Below are 19,402 nucleotides of genomic sequence, written 5' to 3'. Positions count from 1 at the left end.
CGTCATCAAATTGTGTATTATCAGATCTGGATCAGTAATACATATATACATTGATGGTCCATCTTCATTGGCGATCTTTCCAGTGTGGCCCACACTCGCTCCATGTTTTTTGGTCTAGTACGACTGTTGTCCAGTGCTGCAGTCTCTGTTGTTTAAATGACCTGGAAAAGGTATCTGACCAGCGAGTAGCTAGTCATCCGCGGTTTCTTTTGACATGGTATGGGATCCAGTGTGTGATTCTGGTGCTCCATCAGTCTTGCCCATCTGTGCTTTGCAGAAGCCAGAGTGGGTCGCGGATCTTGGATTCTTGCCAGAGGTCTTGACTTCTGAGACCATGTTGCCATTGCTTTCGGTGGTTCATCCCAAAGAAGCATCTTTCAAGTGTCTGGTGGGTGATTCACATGGCAGTAACTATGGTCTTGTTATCAGCCCATGTTTCTGTGGCATAGCAAAAAGCCAGAAGTACTATGGAGTCAAACAGGTAGGCTCTCAGCTATGGATCCTGGATCTGACTGGTGACTTCTCGGATTGATCCCATGGCAGCCCAAGCAGCTTTCCTTCGTCTCCTGATCTCAATCGTTAGGTTGCTGGCCATGTTCACTTCACGTCCCAAGTAGTTGTCAACTTTATCCAGGGTGGCACCACAGAGTTGCGCGTTGTCGTTGTCGCACCATTCGTTGCTCATCATCTGAGTTCTCCTCATATTCATCTCCAAGCCGATAGCTTTGCCTACTTTATTCAGCTCATTCAGCATCTCGTTCATTGTTGTATTGTTGCTGATAAGCATGATGTCGTGTAGTGGTTATCTACACAGGCGCTAGCCTTAGCCTTAGTATGTTGGCAATAAAGCAAAGCACACTTTGCACATGCGCAGAGCAAACTTGCGCAGCCTTGGCGACATGCTGAGTCTGAGGCTCTGTGGCCTGTCAACAAGGCGATGTTATAGAGAATCATATCTAGGAATGTGATTGTGGTTAAGCTAGAAAGTCGGCTGGTTATAGCCAGTGTGAGTCTCAGCATCCTCTTGGAAATTTCCCTATTACACAGACTATTGACTCATGGTTTAGTATTGTAAACAAGATCAGAGAATGGAAAACCCCAGCCTGTTGTGTATGGTTTGAGAGGGAATAAAAGTCAGAGAAGGCTGAATCCAAGAAGCTCTTCTTCTGCATCTGGCCTTCCTTCTGCATCTCGCTACTATACTTGTCTGTTGTTTTATTCATTGCTATAACTCTTTGCTCCTCAAGTTCTAACTTTCAAACCCTCAGAGTGCTTCTGCTTTACCACTCTCCCATCAGGCAACAAGATACAGCCTTATGTGTCTCCCACCAAGCACCAAGGCCCCCAAAAGCCTTGGGTGCTCCCCAAAGCAGCATCTTGCGCTGCTACAATGTCGTCTGCAAACAACATGTTTGAGAGTGTCTTTCCATTGATCAACAGACCCTTATGGTCCCAATGAAGTTGGTTCATGGCATACTGAAGGGCTTAGGTGAAGATCTTCAGGGAGATGGTGTCACCGTCTTGGACTCCTTTTTCAATGGGGATGCGCAGCTTGCAGTCAGACAATTGGATAGTTGTTGATGTCCCGGTGTTGCATTGTTCTAGGATGTTAATGTACGACAGGTCCACTCCGGCATGCAGGAGAGAGTTGAGGACGGCATTGACTTCTACTGAGTCGAAGGCCTTTTTGTAGTCCACAAATGTCAGAATAAGCAGCATCGTGTACTCTCAGCATTGCTCAATCAGCTGGGTAATGGTGTGGATATGATCCATGTAGCAGAAGCCCTTGGAAAGCAGGCTTGTTCCACTGGCTGGTATGTGTCCAATGTTGACTCCAGTCAGTTCAGGATGATCTTGGTAAAGACTTTGTAGGGGATTAATAGCAAAGCGATTGGCCAGTAGTTGCCAATGTCTTCTTTGTCGCCCTTCCTGTGGATCAGGACCGTCTTTGAGTTTTTCCATTAGTCTGGGATATTCCCAATCTCAAGGTAAGAGTTAAAGTGAAAGGCCAGCAGTTTGTAGATGCTTTCGCCTCCAGCTCCGAGGAGGTCCACAGAGATTCCGTTGGGTCACAGTGCTGTTCCCTTCTTCAGCGACTGAATGGCTTTCTCGACTTCACAGGTGACGATGGGTGGTGACTTCTTGTCTGTTGGAGAGGGACACCTTGGGACAGGTGTAGTGGATCGGAATAGCTCTGTGTAGAAGTTTGCCATGATGCACTCTATGTCTGCTCTTGCAGTTCTTAGCCTTCTGGTGCTATCCTTCATGCAGGTGGTCATGAGTCGTTGGTCGGTAAAGTCTCTTCGACAGCATTTCAGACTACCTCGCTGAGCAGCAGTCGAGAGGAGTTTCTTCTTCTGGTACTCAGCAATGGATTCTTTAACGGCAACATGGCAGGATCAGTAATTAAACACATGGTAAATTTGAAATAATATTAACTATATTAATTACAAACATTTTGTTAATATGAGGGGTACAATTTATGGAAATAGGCTGCCAAGAAGTATGCAAGTGAAAAAACATTGGGAACCACTGCCTTAGGGGATGTCACCTGGAACGTTAACAGCTGCCTGACAAGCAAAAATTTAGTTTCTGCTATTGCTGCATGGTGATACAAGGGAAGTCTACACCTTCTAATAAAATGTAGGCTGCAATCCTAAACACACTTACTATAGAGTAGGCCTCACTGAACACTGTGGGACTCATTCCCAACTAGGTATGCAAAGGATTGTGCTAGTAGAGTGTCTGGAGCACTTCATGTACTTTATATTGTTGGGAATCCTTGCTCAGCTCTGCAAATGGTACATGTACTCATTTCCTCTATTGAAGAGGGAGTTGCTTGACTGCCATTCTACATACGCTTTCTCAGGGAGTAAGCCCAATGAATACAATGGGACTTCTGATTAGTTATGCATAGGATTGAGCTGTATGATGTTCGTGGCAGAGGAGGCTTCGTGGTTTGCAGCTCTGTCTTTTAGAGCCACTGTTTGTTTATATTACCTCCTGGTGTTTTAGAGAACAGCAACATAAAAGAGAGCTCCCTGCCCCCAAGAGCTTACAGTAAAAAGTTGGACCTATGTCCAACAACTTATGTTGGACCTATGTAAGGCAAGGGAGGGGATGACAATAGAAGCAAAGGAAAAATATGGCTTCAGTTTGGATATTCATTCACCTGTAATGTTTGTTAGATTCTCGATGCAATCTGCTAAGGCAATGGTTCCCAAACTGTTTTGACTGGTGGCTCCCTTTACCTTCTGAGCCATTGGCTGCAGCTGCCCATTAGGGCAACAATCCTATACACTGGATAAGGTGGCAGGTTTTTCATGAGGATTCCACAACTCCCCTGGATGGTTTCTGTGGCTCCGGGGAGCCATGTCTCACAGTTTGGGAATCGCTGCACTAATGGAACATCTGCACTGCACCCCACTAAATGATTCATTGTATAAATGGTATAGCATGAGGGTTGCATTATCATTGCCCAAAGCCAGTGTCTAGTTCGTAGAAGCTGTTATTTTGTCTCTTTCCTTCACTACTGCTTTTGCTTACCTTCCTTCCTCATTTGCAGTGTTAGAGAGCTAGAATGTTGTAGACAGCAGAAGAAAATGGATAAGAGTTCTAGTGGAGGGATTGGTGGGAAGTGTAGCATCTCAGTCTGGGCAGTAAAAGCATAGGCACTGTCTCTGGGTGAAAACCGAGCACCCACGACAACTCACACAAGTTTCAGATTCCCATTCTCCTGCAATACAGCACAGATAGGCAGGTGGTTGTAGAGTCAGTATGGGCATATAGTCCAAATCAGGAGATGGTGGACAAAGACCCATGCAGTTTGCCAGACCAGGAAAACAAGAAGGTTTTTGGGGGGATTGCCCCAGTCCCCCTACTATTTGCATAATTCTGTTTTGGATCTGTGCCAGTCCATCCCCATCTGGCATCAAAGAGACATTTTTAATTTTCCGTTTCAGACGCTAATGGTTTTAAAAAATATTTCACATAACAGCACTTTAAAACCAAATAACAGCTCTTTCTAGTGTTCTAGTATTTTGTATGGTTTGTAACAGGTATTAAGAAAAACAGATCAACAGAATTAATAATTGCAGTAGAACCCTAGTTGGCAACCAGGGTTGGCAAGCCGCCTAGAGTGCTCCTTTCTGGAGTGGAAAGGTGGGATATAAATTCTACTAATAAATAATAATAATAATACAGTGTTTATAGGAGGGCTATTCTGAAGAGTGGGATGGCATGTGATGAGCTAGGCCACTTCTCCACTGCTGTCCTTCAGAGCAGAGTTCCAGCAATTGCTACAAGCCACAAACTTTGGCTCGTACAATCAGTTGTGCTTATTGTACAAGCAAAAAGCACAACTTTTTGCTCGAACGATACTTCATGCTTCTTTGGACTTGGAATAGGGCAGTTGGTATTTGCTTCTGGCTCCTTCAGTTGCAGATCCTGATAACTGAGCTCCCAGTCCTTTAATAGTTGTGCTACAGAGGAATTCAAAAAAATGCTGAACATGCCAGAGAATTCAATAGAACTTTTTCCTCCTGTAGAAACAGGTATTCAAAGGGCCTGATCCTATCCAATGTTCCAGCCCCAATGGAGCTCTGAGGTAAATCAACAAACTTTCCCATACTTTGAGGAGGCCTCTGTGACTGCCTCGCCACCACGGGATACAGTGCACATCCTGTTGGCACAGATGCAGCAGTGCTGGAAAGTTGGATAGGATTGGGCCCCAAGTCAGTCAGTGGCTGTGTTGAGGATATTTTGAGTTTGATCAGCTCAGCTTTTGCTCCTATTTCAACCTTTAGTTCATGCAGTTGGGACCCTGATTCTGTGCAAAATAAAATGTGCTTAAGCCTACTTTTTTCCCAATAGACTTGAAGTATGTCTAACTCTCCAGAGAATTGGGCTGTCAGTGTTTTTAGGAACTTGACAGTTGTCTGCATTTACCCTCTTGCTTCCTTTGGATGCAAGGATTATTGATTAAAAGATGATTACATCTGCCAAGGTATGTGGCAAGACAGGAACCAGTTCTCATTTATCAGCCAGCTGTCAGTGTTTCAGGTAAACCATTTAGCTGTGAAATCCAATGCCTTGGCATGTAAAAGAATCTCTTGCCGTCTGGGCCGAGAGCGCAGTCCAAGGGGGACCTGCTTGCTGCTTTTCTTTTTCGTAAAGTTTCAGCTTAGCAATATTGTGTTTCTAAGCAACAGCCAAATGTTTCATTCTCTTGGTTTCCCTTAGCAAGAGATTAGTTCCTTTTCGGCGCAGCTGCACAAGCAAGCAGAGAATACATCATCTGGGCTCAATGCATTTCAAATGCTACCTAGCTACAGACATTCCAGAACCTGCATCTTTTTCATATGCGTTTCATAGAAATTCTGAAAGAGGTAAGGGGTCCTTTCTTATCTATTTATATAGAATTCCTGTGCACTATATAATCTTTTAGGTGTTGTTAATATGGTTTTTTCCCCTCTCTTGTTGCTGGTGGATTCACTTACCTCATTGCTAACAGAGAGGAAGGTGGGCTGCAATGATCCCATTTTGCTTTCCAAGCAAAAGGCCTTGTATGCTTAATTTAGTCTGGTGTGCATTCTTTTTTTAACCAAGAAGCTGCCTTGAAATCCTGCATTTAATTTGTTGGCTGCAATGCATTTACTTACAAGTACGAATGCATAGACCTTGCTAGACTACCACACTGATTTGATAGTTAGGAATCATAGAGGTAAAAATAAACCATAAAAATAAGTCATTGTAGATATAGGAGTTGCTCACAAAACCTTTCTTTTTGTGTACCTTTATTTTTATTAATATACAAAGCATGTTTCAAATCAAGTTAAAGTGTCTGTGTTGTTTTACTTTTTATAATGGGTATTCTGTAGAGATTTTCTTAACACCTCTGATAAAAATGTTGATAGAATTGGTTTCTATGGGGAAATGCCATCTCCAGTTTAAAAACCACTCCAATCTGTTTCTTCTTTGCTTGCTCTTTCTTATAAATGCACATCCATGTGGTGAAACAGATGCTACCAAGGGAAAAGCAGTTTTGGCATTCCATGGTATTTTCAAGATATACCATGGTATTCCCATAATTGAATGGCAAGTTAGGGGAAGGATGGTGAAGTGTGTTTGTATGAGCATGTAGCCCTGGCAGACCTAAATACAAAACTTGTGATACTGATAGCAGGTGGCAGAGTGACCAGGGTGACAGACAGGCCACAAGTCAATAGCCTAATAGCTGCACTGCTAAAGCATTGCAACACACAATGGTAAAAGCTACTTGGCTTTAATAAAGAATCATTTTGCTAGTCTGACTGAAACTGGCTGAAGTTGGGCTTGAGGCCTCAGAGGCTGTGTTTACACTTTGGAATGTAGCTGAGATAACAGGTACCAATCGGGCAGCTGCTGGAGAGATGCGCTCACACCTTGGCAAAGGTTAAAAGACATACATGATTTATGCATGTATCCACTAGCTTTGTAACTTTGTAACTTTTATGCTTTTAGAGCAAAAGCACACATATGTAATATGGAGACCAAGTAACCCTTGATACCAAACTGTACCCAAGGTAAAAGGTCACAATAGTTATATAAAATTAAGCTATAGAGACCAAAATGCTTGGTTTTAGTAAAACTTTTAAAAACCTCTTTAATAAAAGGACAAGAAGCCTTAGCTTTGCAGAGAGCCTCTCAATGTTTCTCAATGTTTATACTAGCGCATAGGAAAGGAATGCAGATAAGATAAGGATGTGCTAGGTAGAGACAGTCTTCTGTACTAATGATGTTACCTGTCAAAACAATCTGTATAATTGGCTTGAATTATGTCAGTGTTATTCAGCATTGGATAAATGGTATTATAGTGCACCCTTCTGGGTTTTAGAAGCTTTGTAATTTAATAGGTTTTAAGGTGAAACTCCACCTGTAATGTAAATCATAACCAATCAATTGGGGGCTAACGCAAATTGTACCTTATCTGTAACCTATTAGGTGTTTGCCCCATCTCTGATGTAAAATTTCAGCCAATGGGATGTCTAGATTTGAAGACAAAAGACAGAAATTGTATAAATGGTCAGGACACAATTAAGATTCATGCTCATTTGCTTTGAGACAAGAGTCCCGTGAGCACCCATTGCTTGCAACGAAATAAAAGCCTGCAAACTTTTACTCCTGAGTACTGAGTCTTTAAGTTGCTTTCTTTCAACCTTGCAACAATGCAATAAACCAGACACAACTCACCACCTGTACATGAGTTGTGGCCTACTGGGAGTTAGATAAACCTTGTAACTACTGCCTGAGACATCAATGCAGAGGCTCTGGTGCACTTCCCATGCCAAAGTATGTGGCTGGTGGGCTATATTTGGGGGTCACAAGCTAGCAAAGCCTGTTGTTTACAAAGATTCTTTGTAAACCAGATTTTGTAAACTTGCTCTAATATAACATCAAGAAAGGAGAGATGGGACACCTTTATGGATGCATCAATCATGTTAAACATGCTTCCTGAGTTCCTTCACCTGTGGGCTTCTGTGAGTGAACATCTGCATGAAGCCACAAGGTGAAGTCATCTGGCTATTGGGGCCATACTGTCATCAGTATCTTCTGTTTTCACACACAAACTATTAAATTTGTAATAATTAGAGATTTATTAGATGTATTATTTATAGTGAAGATTTGTGAGTTGCCTCTTTTGTTGCTGGCTGTGGGCAATTCATTTTCTGCCCTCTCTGATGGTCTGTGGGGGAGCATGCTGGAAGTGATCAAAGGCAATCTTTTTTCCTGCGATTTTGAAGACTTCTTCTCAGGGTCTCGTGGATCAACTGTGACCCCTAGACCACAGGCTGGAAATTACTCTTTTAGAGCAACCTTGGGTAGAGGCTTCTATGTTTCTCTTGGTTGCTTCTGTAATCAGAAGTGATCCTCTGTTTTATCCTAGGGTTTCGTTGCAGAACCCCCAATGGATTTCAAAAAAAATCAGTGGATACCAAATCAGTGGAAAAATAGCTTTAAAGACTAACTTCCAGGTTTCTTGATCCTCCATTACTCCTAATGGAATAATTTCATTCCATTAGATTCCATTATTCACCCCATCTAGTGGCTGGATGCAGTATAGTATCTATATTAATGCATTCTGGGGCGAGAACGGAGGAGCAAGAAAGTGAACTTTTAAAGCTTAACTCTGAGAAGTTTGCAAGTGGTGCAGTTTAACAGCATTAAGGTAGGAAATTGGATTTTGGTGCTTTTTTTTTTGTCCTTGTTGCAAGATATTTAAATGTGGACCTCAGTATCATTGGTGAGTCAAATCAATGGATATCGAGGAACCACCTGTATGCCTTTTGTGGTTTTTAGTATTGTGTTTATTATTAACTGTATTATTGTAGGTAACTCTTGAGTTTTTTACAGAGAAAAGTGGGTCAAAAAGTTGTTACAGCAATTACTATTTTCTATAGGTCCTTTCTAATGCACATGACTATTTAGAGAATTACGTAATGCAAAATAGTCAGCTCACAATCTATACAACTTCTGGCTTTTCTTTTCAGAATGTCCTAATTTTCCCCAATTTGTTTGTTTCATTTAGTTCTAATTGAATTGGATCTCTGAAGGTGGCTTTCCTCTATTCAGCTTTTGTAAGTGGAGAATATAGTATTAATGGAAAGAAAACGCTTGAAAAAAGAGATTGAAAAACTCTTGTAAGTATCTCTGGCAACTATTTTATTCAATGCAGATTTAGTTCTAATAGCTGTATTTTATTCCTTGTGTACATAAAGCCCCAGATGTCCATACTCTTGTTTTGCATGGTAATCCAGTCTGGAGCAAAATGGAAAAATAAGCCTATAGTCTTTATAGGGCAGGTTTTGTCCTTAGAATGAATCCAGTGCAGCAGGCCTCTGCTTCTGGCACATCATGATGAAGCTTGTTTTAGCTTAGGCCAGGGATGGACAAACATTTTGGCAAGAGGGTCACATCATCTCTCTGACACTGTGTTGGGGGCCCAGGAAAAGAAGAGAATGAATTTACATTTCAAATTTGAATAAATTTACATAAATGAATACTTTAGAGACAGAACCTATAGGAATGAATGAATTTTACTGAGCATATTTGTAGTACACATGAGAACTATAATAGAGGCATGTGGAACCACATGAGAACTATGAACTGTTTGCTACACACCTCTTGCACAGTGAATACATACAGACCAAGCCAGAAACAAATGGAGACATAAGTTGTTCAGAGCAAGTGGGAGGAGGAGGTTAAAATAATGCCCAGGGAAAAGCAGAAAACATGAAGACTATTATTATTATTATTATTATTATTATTATTATTAATAACAGTATTTATATACCGCTTTTCAACTAAATGTTCACAAAGCGGTTTACAGAGAAAAATCAAATAACTAAATGGCTCCCTGTCCCAAAAGGGCTCACAATCTAAAAAGTTGCAAAAAAGAATACCAGCAGACAGCCACTAAAACAGACAGTGCTGGGGTGAGGTGGGCCAGTTACTCTCCCCCTGCTAAAAAAAGGAGCACCCACTTGAAAAAGTGCCTCTTACCCAATTAGCAGGCCTTGCTTTAACTCAGCCCGCAGCTTACATCTGGCAGATGCGACTGGCAGTTGTGGGCCAGCATGGGCTCCAGCAGTCTCTGATGGGCCAGAGGCTCATCAGAGACTGGGGATTTCCTGCAAGCTGAATTGGGGTCCCTGAGGGCTGCAAATGGCCCACAGGCCGGAGTTTGCCCATTCCTGGCTTAGGCTGATGGGAAGCAGAGTCAATTGCCTTCGGGTCCATTCAAACATTTTGTGTCCATTAACATGATTAGAATTTTGTGCTGGCCATGACTTGTTTCATGCTCCATGTTCTAGTGGAATTCTGGAACTTAATCCTTTGGAACAGTGTTTCTCAAACAGTGGATCGAGACCCACTAGGTGGGTTGTGAGCCAATTTCAGGTGGGTTCCCATTCTTTTCAATATTTTATTTTTAATATATTAGACTTGATGCTACCATGGTATGTGAATGTATTTGGGAAAATGTTATAGCTCTATACTTGCTATTCTATACAGGCTATTCTGTGCATGCTTTTAACAATGATAGTCAATGGGGCTTACTCCTGGGTAAGTATGAGTAGGATTGCAACTTAGGATTGTTAGAAATATTCCTGCCTGATGATGTCACTTCTAGTCATGACATCACTTCCGGTGCGTCCTGACAGATTCATTATACAAAGTGGGTCCCAATGTTAAATGTGTGAGAACCACTGCTCTGGAAGTTCTCAAAACCCTAACTCAGGGTTTTTCAAACTGGGGCGTTGCGACGCCCCAGCCTGCGGGCCCTGGCCCCTGTCCCCTTAAGGAGTGGGGGCAGCCCGGAGACAGGGAGGAGGCAGAGGCGCGATCCCTAGGATCGCACTGCTCAGGGGGGCTGCAGGGGCTTGGGTACATGTACCCAAGTCCCTGCAGCCTCCTGGGGGTGCGGGGAGCCCGGTTCAACCTGCAGCAGGGCTCCCCGCAGCAGTGAAAATAGATGCGGAGCGATCGTGCTCCACTTCCAGCAGAGGTAGGGCGCGATCGCTCCGCATCTACTTTCACTGCTTTGGGGAGCCCTGCTGCAGGTTGTGCCAGGCTCCCCGCACCCCTGGGAGGCTGCAGAGGCTTGGGTACGTGTACCCAAGCCCCTGCAGCCCCCCCCCTGAGCTGCGCGATCCTGGGGATCGCACTGCTGCCTTCCCCCACCCCTGCTGCCTCCCCCCTCCCACCCACGCAAGAACTTAGTAGCTCTCAAGCTCTCCCAGAGAGTTTGAGAACCACTGCCCTAACTGTTACTGACCCATGTTCCATAAGTCTTTTTTTTACTTGGATTGGCTTTCAATGACTGGGATGGAGTTGTCATAGGTTGTGTTTAGTCTACGCATTATAAATGTATAAAGTATATATTTTATATGTCCCTTTTATTGTGCAATTTATATTGGGCCATTATGTAAATATTATTGCATTCCTTGAGCCTTTGGGTTGAGAAAAAACCGCACCAACAGCCCTGACGGACTTCAGCAAATAAACAGTAATGTATTAGATGGCTGAGAGCTGGTCCTAATTCAGAATTACTCTTTTGCCTTTAAGAGGTGATTATGTTGGCATCAGACTTCGGGAAATTGAATTTGATCCACAAGGAAAGAGGCAAACCACCCTTCTAGATGATTTGGTATGAAGAACTTTTTTCTTTTAGTCTCAGGCTTTATTGCTGGTTTTGTGAGTTGATTTGAACAACCCTGATTTGAGACAAAATTATCAAGTGCTTGCTTTTGCTTCTGGTTGCTGAAGGGCAAAGGAATAATAAGTAATTAAAACCTAAGAGCAAGGCCATTACCAATCAGATTTAAATTTGTGCATGCGTGAGTATTATGGGTAACTAAAGGCCAATGTGAATGACTGGTGGTGCTTGTGGTGGATACTTCATTTCTCTCAATATGTTGGGTCCCTGTGAATGGCCATTGGATGCGCTAGCTATCAGCAACTGAACTGTTGGCATGCAAAAATGCAGTTTTGTCCACCAAGAGAAGTCAATTAAGTTGCCCATTCACCAAGAAGAAAGTGGGGTCACAAGTTCAAGAAACAAGCTGTTACCCAAGTGTGTGTATATATGGGACTCATATGGGACCAAATTTACAGGAAGATCCTTTAGGTCCAATACTCTAGAGGTCCTACAGCTGAAGCATGTGGATTGCAAATCCGCTACTTCCTTGAGAAAACTCATAATCCATACTTATTTTGAATCAAAACATTTGTCAGGCACCACTGTCCTCAGATGAGGGCCACAACAGGTCTGCCAGTTTATTGAGTGCCAGCACTGAACTGAAAGTTCAACCAACTGAGATAGCGATACCTACACAGGACAAGCCTGGTATCAACAGAAGTTGTTCTTTGGTATTGTGGAGAGGAACAAACATTTGTGATTAAAGTTAACAAGATTATTAAAACACACACAACTTTGCTGAGATGAAATTTCTAACTAACTTGGTAATTCTGGTAGTCATAAATTGACCAAACTGGTCTGCCATTGCAACCTGGCTGTTTCGCTGCAGTGGAAATACCCGAACAAGACTATTTAGACTTCTAGAGCAACAGCAGATTAGGACATCCTCAGCAATGTAGGGTAAGAAGACAGTTTGGAAAACTTGAGGGTCATCTTTCGGCTTTGAAATCCCCATTGCTGTGTAAATACAGGATTCTTTTGTCAATCTCTTATCATGGCTGAAGTAACACATTTTATTTTTTATACTTTCACCATAATACCCCAAGGCACAGCTAATAGTGCTAAAAATGTGTCATAAAATACAAAATCTAATCCACAAAACAAGACAGAGAATTTAAAACAGTCTAACACCCCAATCCTATACATGAGAGCATATGTATAACACCCCAATTCTATACATGGTTTACTCAGAAGCAAGTCCCACTGTATTAAGTAGGGTTTACTCTCAGGGATGTGTATATAGGATTGAAGACTTGGAGAGTAGGGTTTACTCTCAGGGAAGTGTATATAGGATTGAAGACTTGGACTTTCAGAGCAGAAAGACCCCTCAGTTAAGCTTGAAGGTACAAGAGAACAGGTATATTTTTAACACATGCTAAAATACTTAAAAGGATAAGGGAGCAAGAACTTCCCAGGGAGAATCCCAAAGCCTGGCATGATTATAGAGAAGGTCCTGCCTTGTGTGCTCACCAGCCAGACCTCAGTAGGAGCAGAGCTTCTCCTGAAGAATGCAATAAGTGAGTCAGAGCAGGCAGTCCTTAAGATATGGTACTCAGAAACAGGAAGCTAATGAAGATCATATGCTCTCTCTCCAGTAGTCTCCCATCAGCAAGCTGGCAGCAGCATATTGGTTCCAGTTTCAAATACTTTCCAAGGACAGTTGCATGTAGATTTTATTGCAATATATGTACCTGCATAGAAATTTTGAAGGCAGCAAACAGTCAATGCTATGTCTTTACCTTTCCAAATAACAGATAACCATGTTGTATATCGCATACCAGGTGGGTCAGCCATCAGGATGCATGTTTCTGTTGAGGGGAAAGAATGTCCCTCTCTTTCCTGAGTTTTTGTTTTCCATTTTGTGTGAGTATACTGAACCAGTGGAGTAAGAAACTGTGTGTCAGAAACTGTGTTGGAAGACTAAGCAATAGAACAGCACTAGAATAGTAGACAAAGACAATACAAGCTTTGCAGGTCAGCACCAACAAGATTCAACTGTACTTAGTAGTGCAAAGAAATCATGTTGGTTGACACCATGTGTTTTTTAAATAATCTCTCTCCCCCCCTTTTGCAGGCTCACTATGACTTGGCTGAAAATGTTGCTTTGCCTTGGCTCAGTGCTTCAGAAATGCAGAGTTCTCTGGAAAAAGAAAAAATGTAAGCGTGAGAAGAGCCTTGATCTTGCAGAGACAGCTAGATGTCCAATATACCACCCATTTAAGAACTTGCATTTAAGCCTGTAAAGCTCTATTGATCTCTTTGGGGATTCCTACTTAAATTCGAGTACAGGTAGCTCCTGTTTTATGTGGAGATTATGTTCTTGAAGATCAGCACGTATTTCAAAAACATGTAAATTAAAAATCAAAAGGAACACATACAAAGCAAACCAAACATGCAGGAGTGCCAGGAGGTTTACCACGTTATTTCAAAAATTTGCATGCATAAATCAGGTTTCAGTATTCATTTTCAAAGTGTGCTATTTCAAAATCGTGTAAATCAAACCCATGTAAAATGAGATGCACCTGTAGTTTAGATAACTTTGGGTTTTGAGTAGACTGTGACGGAGCTAATCTCTTAATTGTAATCTGATTTATCCTCACCTTGTGATGTGAATCAGGTTGATGTTATTCTTTTCATTGCTTTGAGCAAAATTTGTTTATGAATCTGAATTTGCATCTTATGTGGATTGCCTTTATGGAATATGCTTTATGGGATATAGAGTGGAATCCTAGAAATTATTTGGGCTGGAGCAAATCCCTTGTGCCAGTCCAGGAGGGTCACAAATGTGCCATAAGGCACGTTTGCACTTCCTCGAGAGGAAGCCATGCTGGCACTCCAAGAAGCGCCGGCCTGCAGAAGCGGTGGTTTCCTCTCTGAGGCTTGCATTGGCCCAGCTGGGCCGATGCAAGCCACAAAGGTAGGCGGGACGAGCGGGAGGGGGTTGTTCTTGGGCGGGGTGAGGGCAGGTGGTGGGCAGCCCTTCAGGTCGCTCTGCTGTCCTTAGACTTGTGCCACCTTCAGAGGTGGCACAAGTCCGAGGAGACCCATAGGGGCCGACAGGGTAAGGGGAAAGGTTTCCCCTGGCTTCTGGCTAAACCGCTTCTGGCCACTATCCTGTGCTGGATACAGTGCAAGTCCTTGGCTTGCCTGTTCCAGCACAAGATAGGATTGCGCCCATAGTTATATTTTACTGATATGCAGATATGCTTTATGGGCTATAGAGGCATAAGGGAAGAAAAGGTTTTGTAAAGGATTATCCCTTATTCCAGAATCAGATCCATAAAATGAGAGCCGGGGTGGTGTAGTGGTTTGGGAGGTGAACTTAGACCTTGACGATCCAGGTTCAGATTCCCCTCAGCCATGAAGCTTCCTGGGTGATCTTGGGCCAGTCACTTTCTCTCAGCCTCACCTACCTCACAGGGTTGTTGTGAGGACAAGAAAGAGGGGAGGAGCAGTTGTGTAAACCGCTCTGAGCTCTTTGGTGGAAGGGCAGTATAAAAATGTGAAAAATAAAAATAAATAATAAATCACATTTTTATTTATATTAAAATATTTTTATGCTCCCTTTCCTTTCCCAGACAGAGGTGCCCAAGACAGCTTACAGCAATAAATGAATAATGTGATGGATATTAATAAATACAATATAATTATTAATAAAATGTAATGAACTACTATTATTTTAGAATGCTACAGTTGAAATACTGCAGTGACATTATTGCCGAACACAGTGGGCTGGTTCAGATGTCATGCAAAACCAGAATTAAACCATGGAATTGTGCAATGTCTGCTAACCTTGGGAATGTGCACTCCCCCCCCCCCCCAGCAGAGGAATAGTACTACTTCCAACTGTGGCTTGTAACAAGCCATGGCCAAGATGTGCAAACTGGCTGATCGTGTCTTGTTCTAACCACATTTTTCAAACCAAACCACTACCTGAAACCAAAATTTAAAAACCACAACTCCATGATAATTCTTCTTTTTAAAAAGTTGAACTGAGAGCCGTAGGCCTATGTAGGTTTTGAGCTTGGATTCCCTCATTCTCAGTTTCACTGCACAGATGTAAAAAGCGATTGCTTATGAATTGTTTACAAATTTATAAACTCCATGGTTTATTCTGGCTTTGTATGACATCTAGTATCTAATTATTCCCTTTTTTCTGCTTTTAACTGGGCAGGAAAATACCACTACATCGCAGATTTGTGTATCCCAACCGAATAGAGAGAGAAGCAATGATTTTATCATCTTATGCCGGGATGCTAATGGTATTTTCATTTCATTTTTTAAAAATACTGTTTGTGTGATAGCAGTTCTTTGTTGAACAAAATACTATTAATGCACTGCAGTCCTGTTGTATTCCTATTTTGAAGTATTTGAACGACACACAGATGGGCGGTGTGGATGAACTGTCTCCTGCATGAAGAAAGGTACTAGGACAGTGTTAGTGTGAGGGGCGGACCACATATTTGCAACACTTTTCCTTCATCACCCTGGACTGGAACAAGTTCAAGATTGGGGAGGACAGCAAGACAAGGAATTGCCCCTTTCCCTGACCTTGAATTCAGTCTCTTGATTCAGGAAGGGAGGAAAGCATTTTTAAGCCACCTTTTCAGAACTTGGAGGACTTGTTCAATTTTGGAGAAGTGGACTACCTGAGGCAATGGCAGCAATGGACAGTGGGAGCTGGGTGTCAGAAAAGTAAGGGAGTGGATTTGGGAAAAGACTTGTGCTTTCCTTTTCTTCCCTTCCCTTCCTCTGCACTTCAGACTTATTGTCATAAGACTGAAGAAAGATTAAAAACTAAAACTAACCAGTACAACTGTTTCTACAGAATAGCCTTCCTATTGAAGAAGTCTTTGGAATTTATAACACCGGACCTTCTGCAACACACTGCCAGAGTTCTGCAAAAGTAGGTGGTATACTACTTAATTTTCACTGTTATTGGACTGTTGGTGACAAATATGCCTCAGTGGAAGCTAGTCTCAAGTGCCAAGTCTGATCCATGCCTTACACATGTAATGTAGTTATTGCCTTTCCATCCCACCAACATTCCTTCAAGGAAGTTAGTGATTAATGTACATAGTATTGGAGGTGCAAGTGGGCACCACTTCCCAGTATGCATACAAACACAAAAATACAGTTTTGTGTAATTGTTACAATTTTCTTTCTTTCTTTCTTTCTTTCTTTCTTTCTTTCTTTCTTTCTTTCTTTCTTTCTTTCTTTCTTTCTTTCTTTCTTTCTTTCTTTCTTTCTTTCTTTCTTTCTTTCTTTCTTTCTTTCTTTCTTTCTTTCTTTCTTTCTTTCTTTCTTTCTTTCTTTCTTTCTTTCTTTCTTTCTTTCTTTAAGAAATATTGCTGTATTTCATATAGAACCATAAGGAGGAAGGCAGAAATGTTTGAAGGAGACCCCTGTCATGACTTCCAGTGCAGATGATACAAAAGAGAACCCCCCCCCCCTATTGCTTTTTACCATAAATGAGGAAACTCTCTGGATGACTTTTGATATGATTTTAAATGTGTAGATAAAACCACAGATGAAAATATTGCAAGTAATTTTTCATTACACGTAAGTGTGTGAGAGAAATTGTAATCTCATTTAATCTTGGACTTTTACCTTCAGATCTTTAGAGTGATTTGCTGCTGTATTTGAATGTTTGGCTAGGGATGAACTAATTGCACTCTGTTGAATGTTTAGCACAAAGAGTTTTGTGTCTCCTTGTTTCCACTCATAGGGAACATGAAGAAATTAACAAAGTGCCTGTGATATGCAATATTTTATTGGCATGCCCACACATTAGCACTTATTTTATACCACACAAGGTTATATTATTGTGTTATGTGGGACTAAGGACAGGAACTAGTTTATGTAGCATATCATTTAACCTATGTTTTGTTGTGGTATTGTAGGGCCACTGGATTCATCCTTGTAATCTCTCATTGCATCCATTTGCCATGTTGACAGCTCCTCAAGCTGCAGAACATGCCTGGAAACAGAGTGAGTAGATTACCCTAGTTTTGTCTTATTCCCTTCTACAAATTGTGCAGTCATGATAAATGATCTGCTGGTCTTTAGGGATGAGACCCTATCAGTTTTTAAGATCCATAGTGGTAGTAGTGTTTATTAAATACTACACAATATATTTATCTAGCTCTTCTGAACAAAAAGTAGTTATGTGTAGCCTGTGATGCCTCTTCCATAGCTGCTGTTTAAAGTCACACAGCTGAGATTACCTTTGGCTCCTGTAGGCTAACCAGCTATTTATCATTTGTATAGCACGTGTGATGTGCTTGGCAAATTGCATGCATTAGATAGAAATGGGCTTGGTACCCGCTTTACATGTTTAGGGCTGTCTCCATGCAAAGCACATAGATCTGTTGCCAAATAAGAGATGGATCAATACCTTGCACATAATATACTATTAATTTGACTGATCCAGTAAATAGTTGGTGTATGCTCTGTACCACCTGGAAAGTCTTCTAAAAGATAAATGTCGATGCTACTTGCAGTGGTGAAATTGGGTGGAACTGAAGGAGCCTAAAGTTGCATGAAGAACATTTCATTCAGTTCATCATCACCAAGCTTAGAAGCTGGGGCAATATTACAGAAGTTCTGGCAGAACACGTAACTCAGTTTCAGTTACAGTGAGGAGGGAGAAAAAAATAGCATTCTCTGTTCTCTTTTCCAAGGTGTCAAGTTCCACAGGGCAGCCATCAATCGAAATGCCACTGGCAGTTCAGCAAAAAGAATGGACACAGACTAGAGGCAACCAGAACCTTTATTTTCAAGATATGAAGAACAGTAGGTATTTTAAAAATTCAGTGAGCTCCACAAACAACCTTTACCTGGAAATCCTGGCCAGACTGAGTTTCTGGGCTCATGCAGTCCAGTCTTGCGCATGTGTGCTCATTGAATTCATGAGTACTACCATCTATATTCACAGGTTTACAGCCTTAAGGAGCAGCTAGACACTGATATAAGTACCAGAATCAAGACTGTAGTACAGGACTCATGGGTATAGACTCTCCACTGCTAAATCTGTTGGTAAATCACGGTGCTAGTCATGCCTGAAGCAGTATTAAAATCTGAACAATTATGAATGGAGAACCTTTGGCATAAAATGGCAGTAACTAACGTGCTGTACAAGACTAACCTTTTAAACACCATTTCATTAGCGTGAATAGGATTTTAAAGAACTTAAATAAGAAATAAGTGACCCCGATAAATGACTAACAGCATGAGCCTATGCATGTTAACTCAGAAGTAAGTCTTATTGTGTTCAATGAGATTTGCTCCAGTGTAAGTTGGTGTAAGTTTGCAGCCTAAGTGCTGGTTTTGGAACTGGGAAAATCAGGAATCAAATCACCAATTGTGGTCCCTGTTGCATCTATGCAATGTTGGGCAGAAATGGCTTAAGATTTACTGAATGCCTTTGAACGTGTTGTTGCTTGGCATCAGTTTTCTGCTTGTAAAATGGGAATTCTAATGACTGACTTCACAGCTGGTGTAGAATAAGATCTGCTCAAGATCTGCATGCCCTGAGGGGAAGGATGAAGAAAAGTTGCCCAGGCCAGAGGGAGTGTATAACAACAACTCCTATAGAGGTTAGCAGTGGCCTGAGAGTTCTGTGATTGAATAGTACTTGTTAAAATTTTGCAAGCTGCCTTGGAGACGTTATTGGAAATAGAAAGGTGGGATAGAAATAATGGCTAAAAGTCTGAGCTACAATTAAGAAGTTCCTGGTTTGAGTCTCCCCTCTTCCATAAACTCATTGGGTGGCCTTAGACAAACTTACTCCTTTTCAGTCTTAGTCTTTCCATCTGTAATATGAGGATGCTACTACTTACCTTAGGGTTATTGTACTGTCTTGTATTTTTTACATGTGAAATGCTTTAAACATTAATAAATGCTATACAAATGCTAAGTATTATTAATACTTTCTTCTGCTGCCCCTTTTACCTGGCACAACAAGCAAGCCTGTTTATTCACCTGGAGGATATTGTGACTTTACCTAGTTCTCTCTGAAACTAATACAAATGAGAATATTTGAGAATGATAGACAAAATCATCATCAGTAGGGTCAGTGTCAGGTGAAGAATTTCCAGGACTAAGAAAAACCCAAGGGGAGTTTCTACATGACTTCAGGATGCCCCCTTATCCCAACACCATTTC

General features: G+C 41.6%; 1 protein-coding gene across 1 annotated transcript; it reads left to right on the top strand.

The window, feature by feature from the left end:
- The first annotated feature begins 8,637 nt into the window (after window positions 1–8,637).
- On the top strand, window positions 8,638–18,235 carry C1H2orf80 (chromosome 1 C2orf80 homolog). Its single transcript, XM_066624539.1, has 8 exons — window positions 8,638–8,678; window positions 11,104–11,185; window positions 13,311–13,393; window positions 15,411–15,498; window positions 16,065–16,142; window positions 17,140–17,227; window positions 17,920–18,031; window positions 18,174–18,235. The coding sequence occupies exons 1-7, from the start codon at window positions 8,638–8,640 to the stop codon at window positions 17,991–17,993; spliced, it is 534 nt and encodes a 177-aa protein (XP_066480636.1). The 3' UTR covers window positions 17,994–18,031; window positions 18,174–18,235.
- The last annotated feature ends 1,167 nt before the right edge of the window (window positions 18,236–19,402 follow it).

This window comes from Tiliqua scincoides, chromosome 1 (assembly GCF_035046505.1).
Source record: "Tiliqua scincoides isolate rTilSci1 chromosome 1, rTilSci1.hap2, whole genome shotgun sequence".
NCBI lineage: Eukaryota > Metazoa > Chordata > Lepidosauria > Squamata > Scincidae > Tiliqua > Tiliqua scincoides.
Note: the sequence above shows the minus strand (reverse complement) of the source record. Positions and strands in the feature narration are given on the sequence as shown.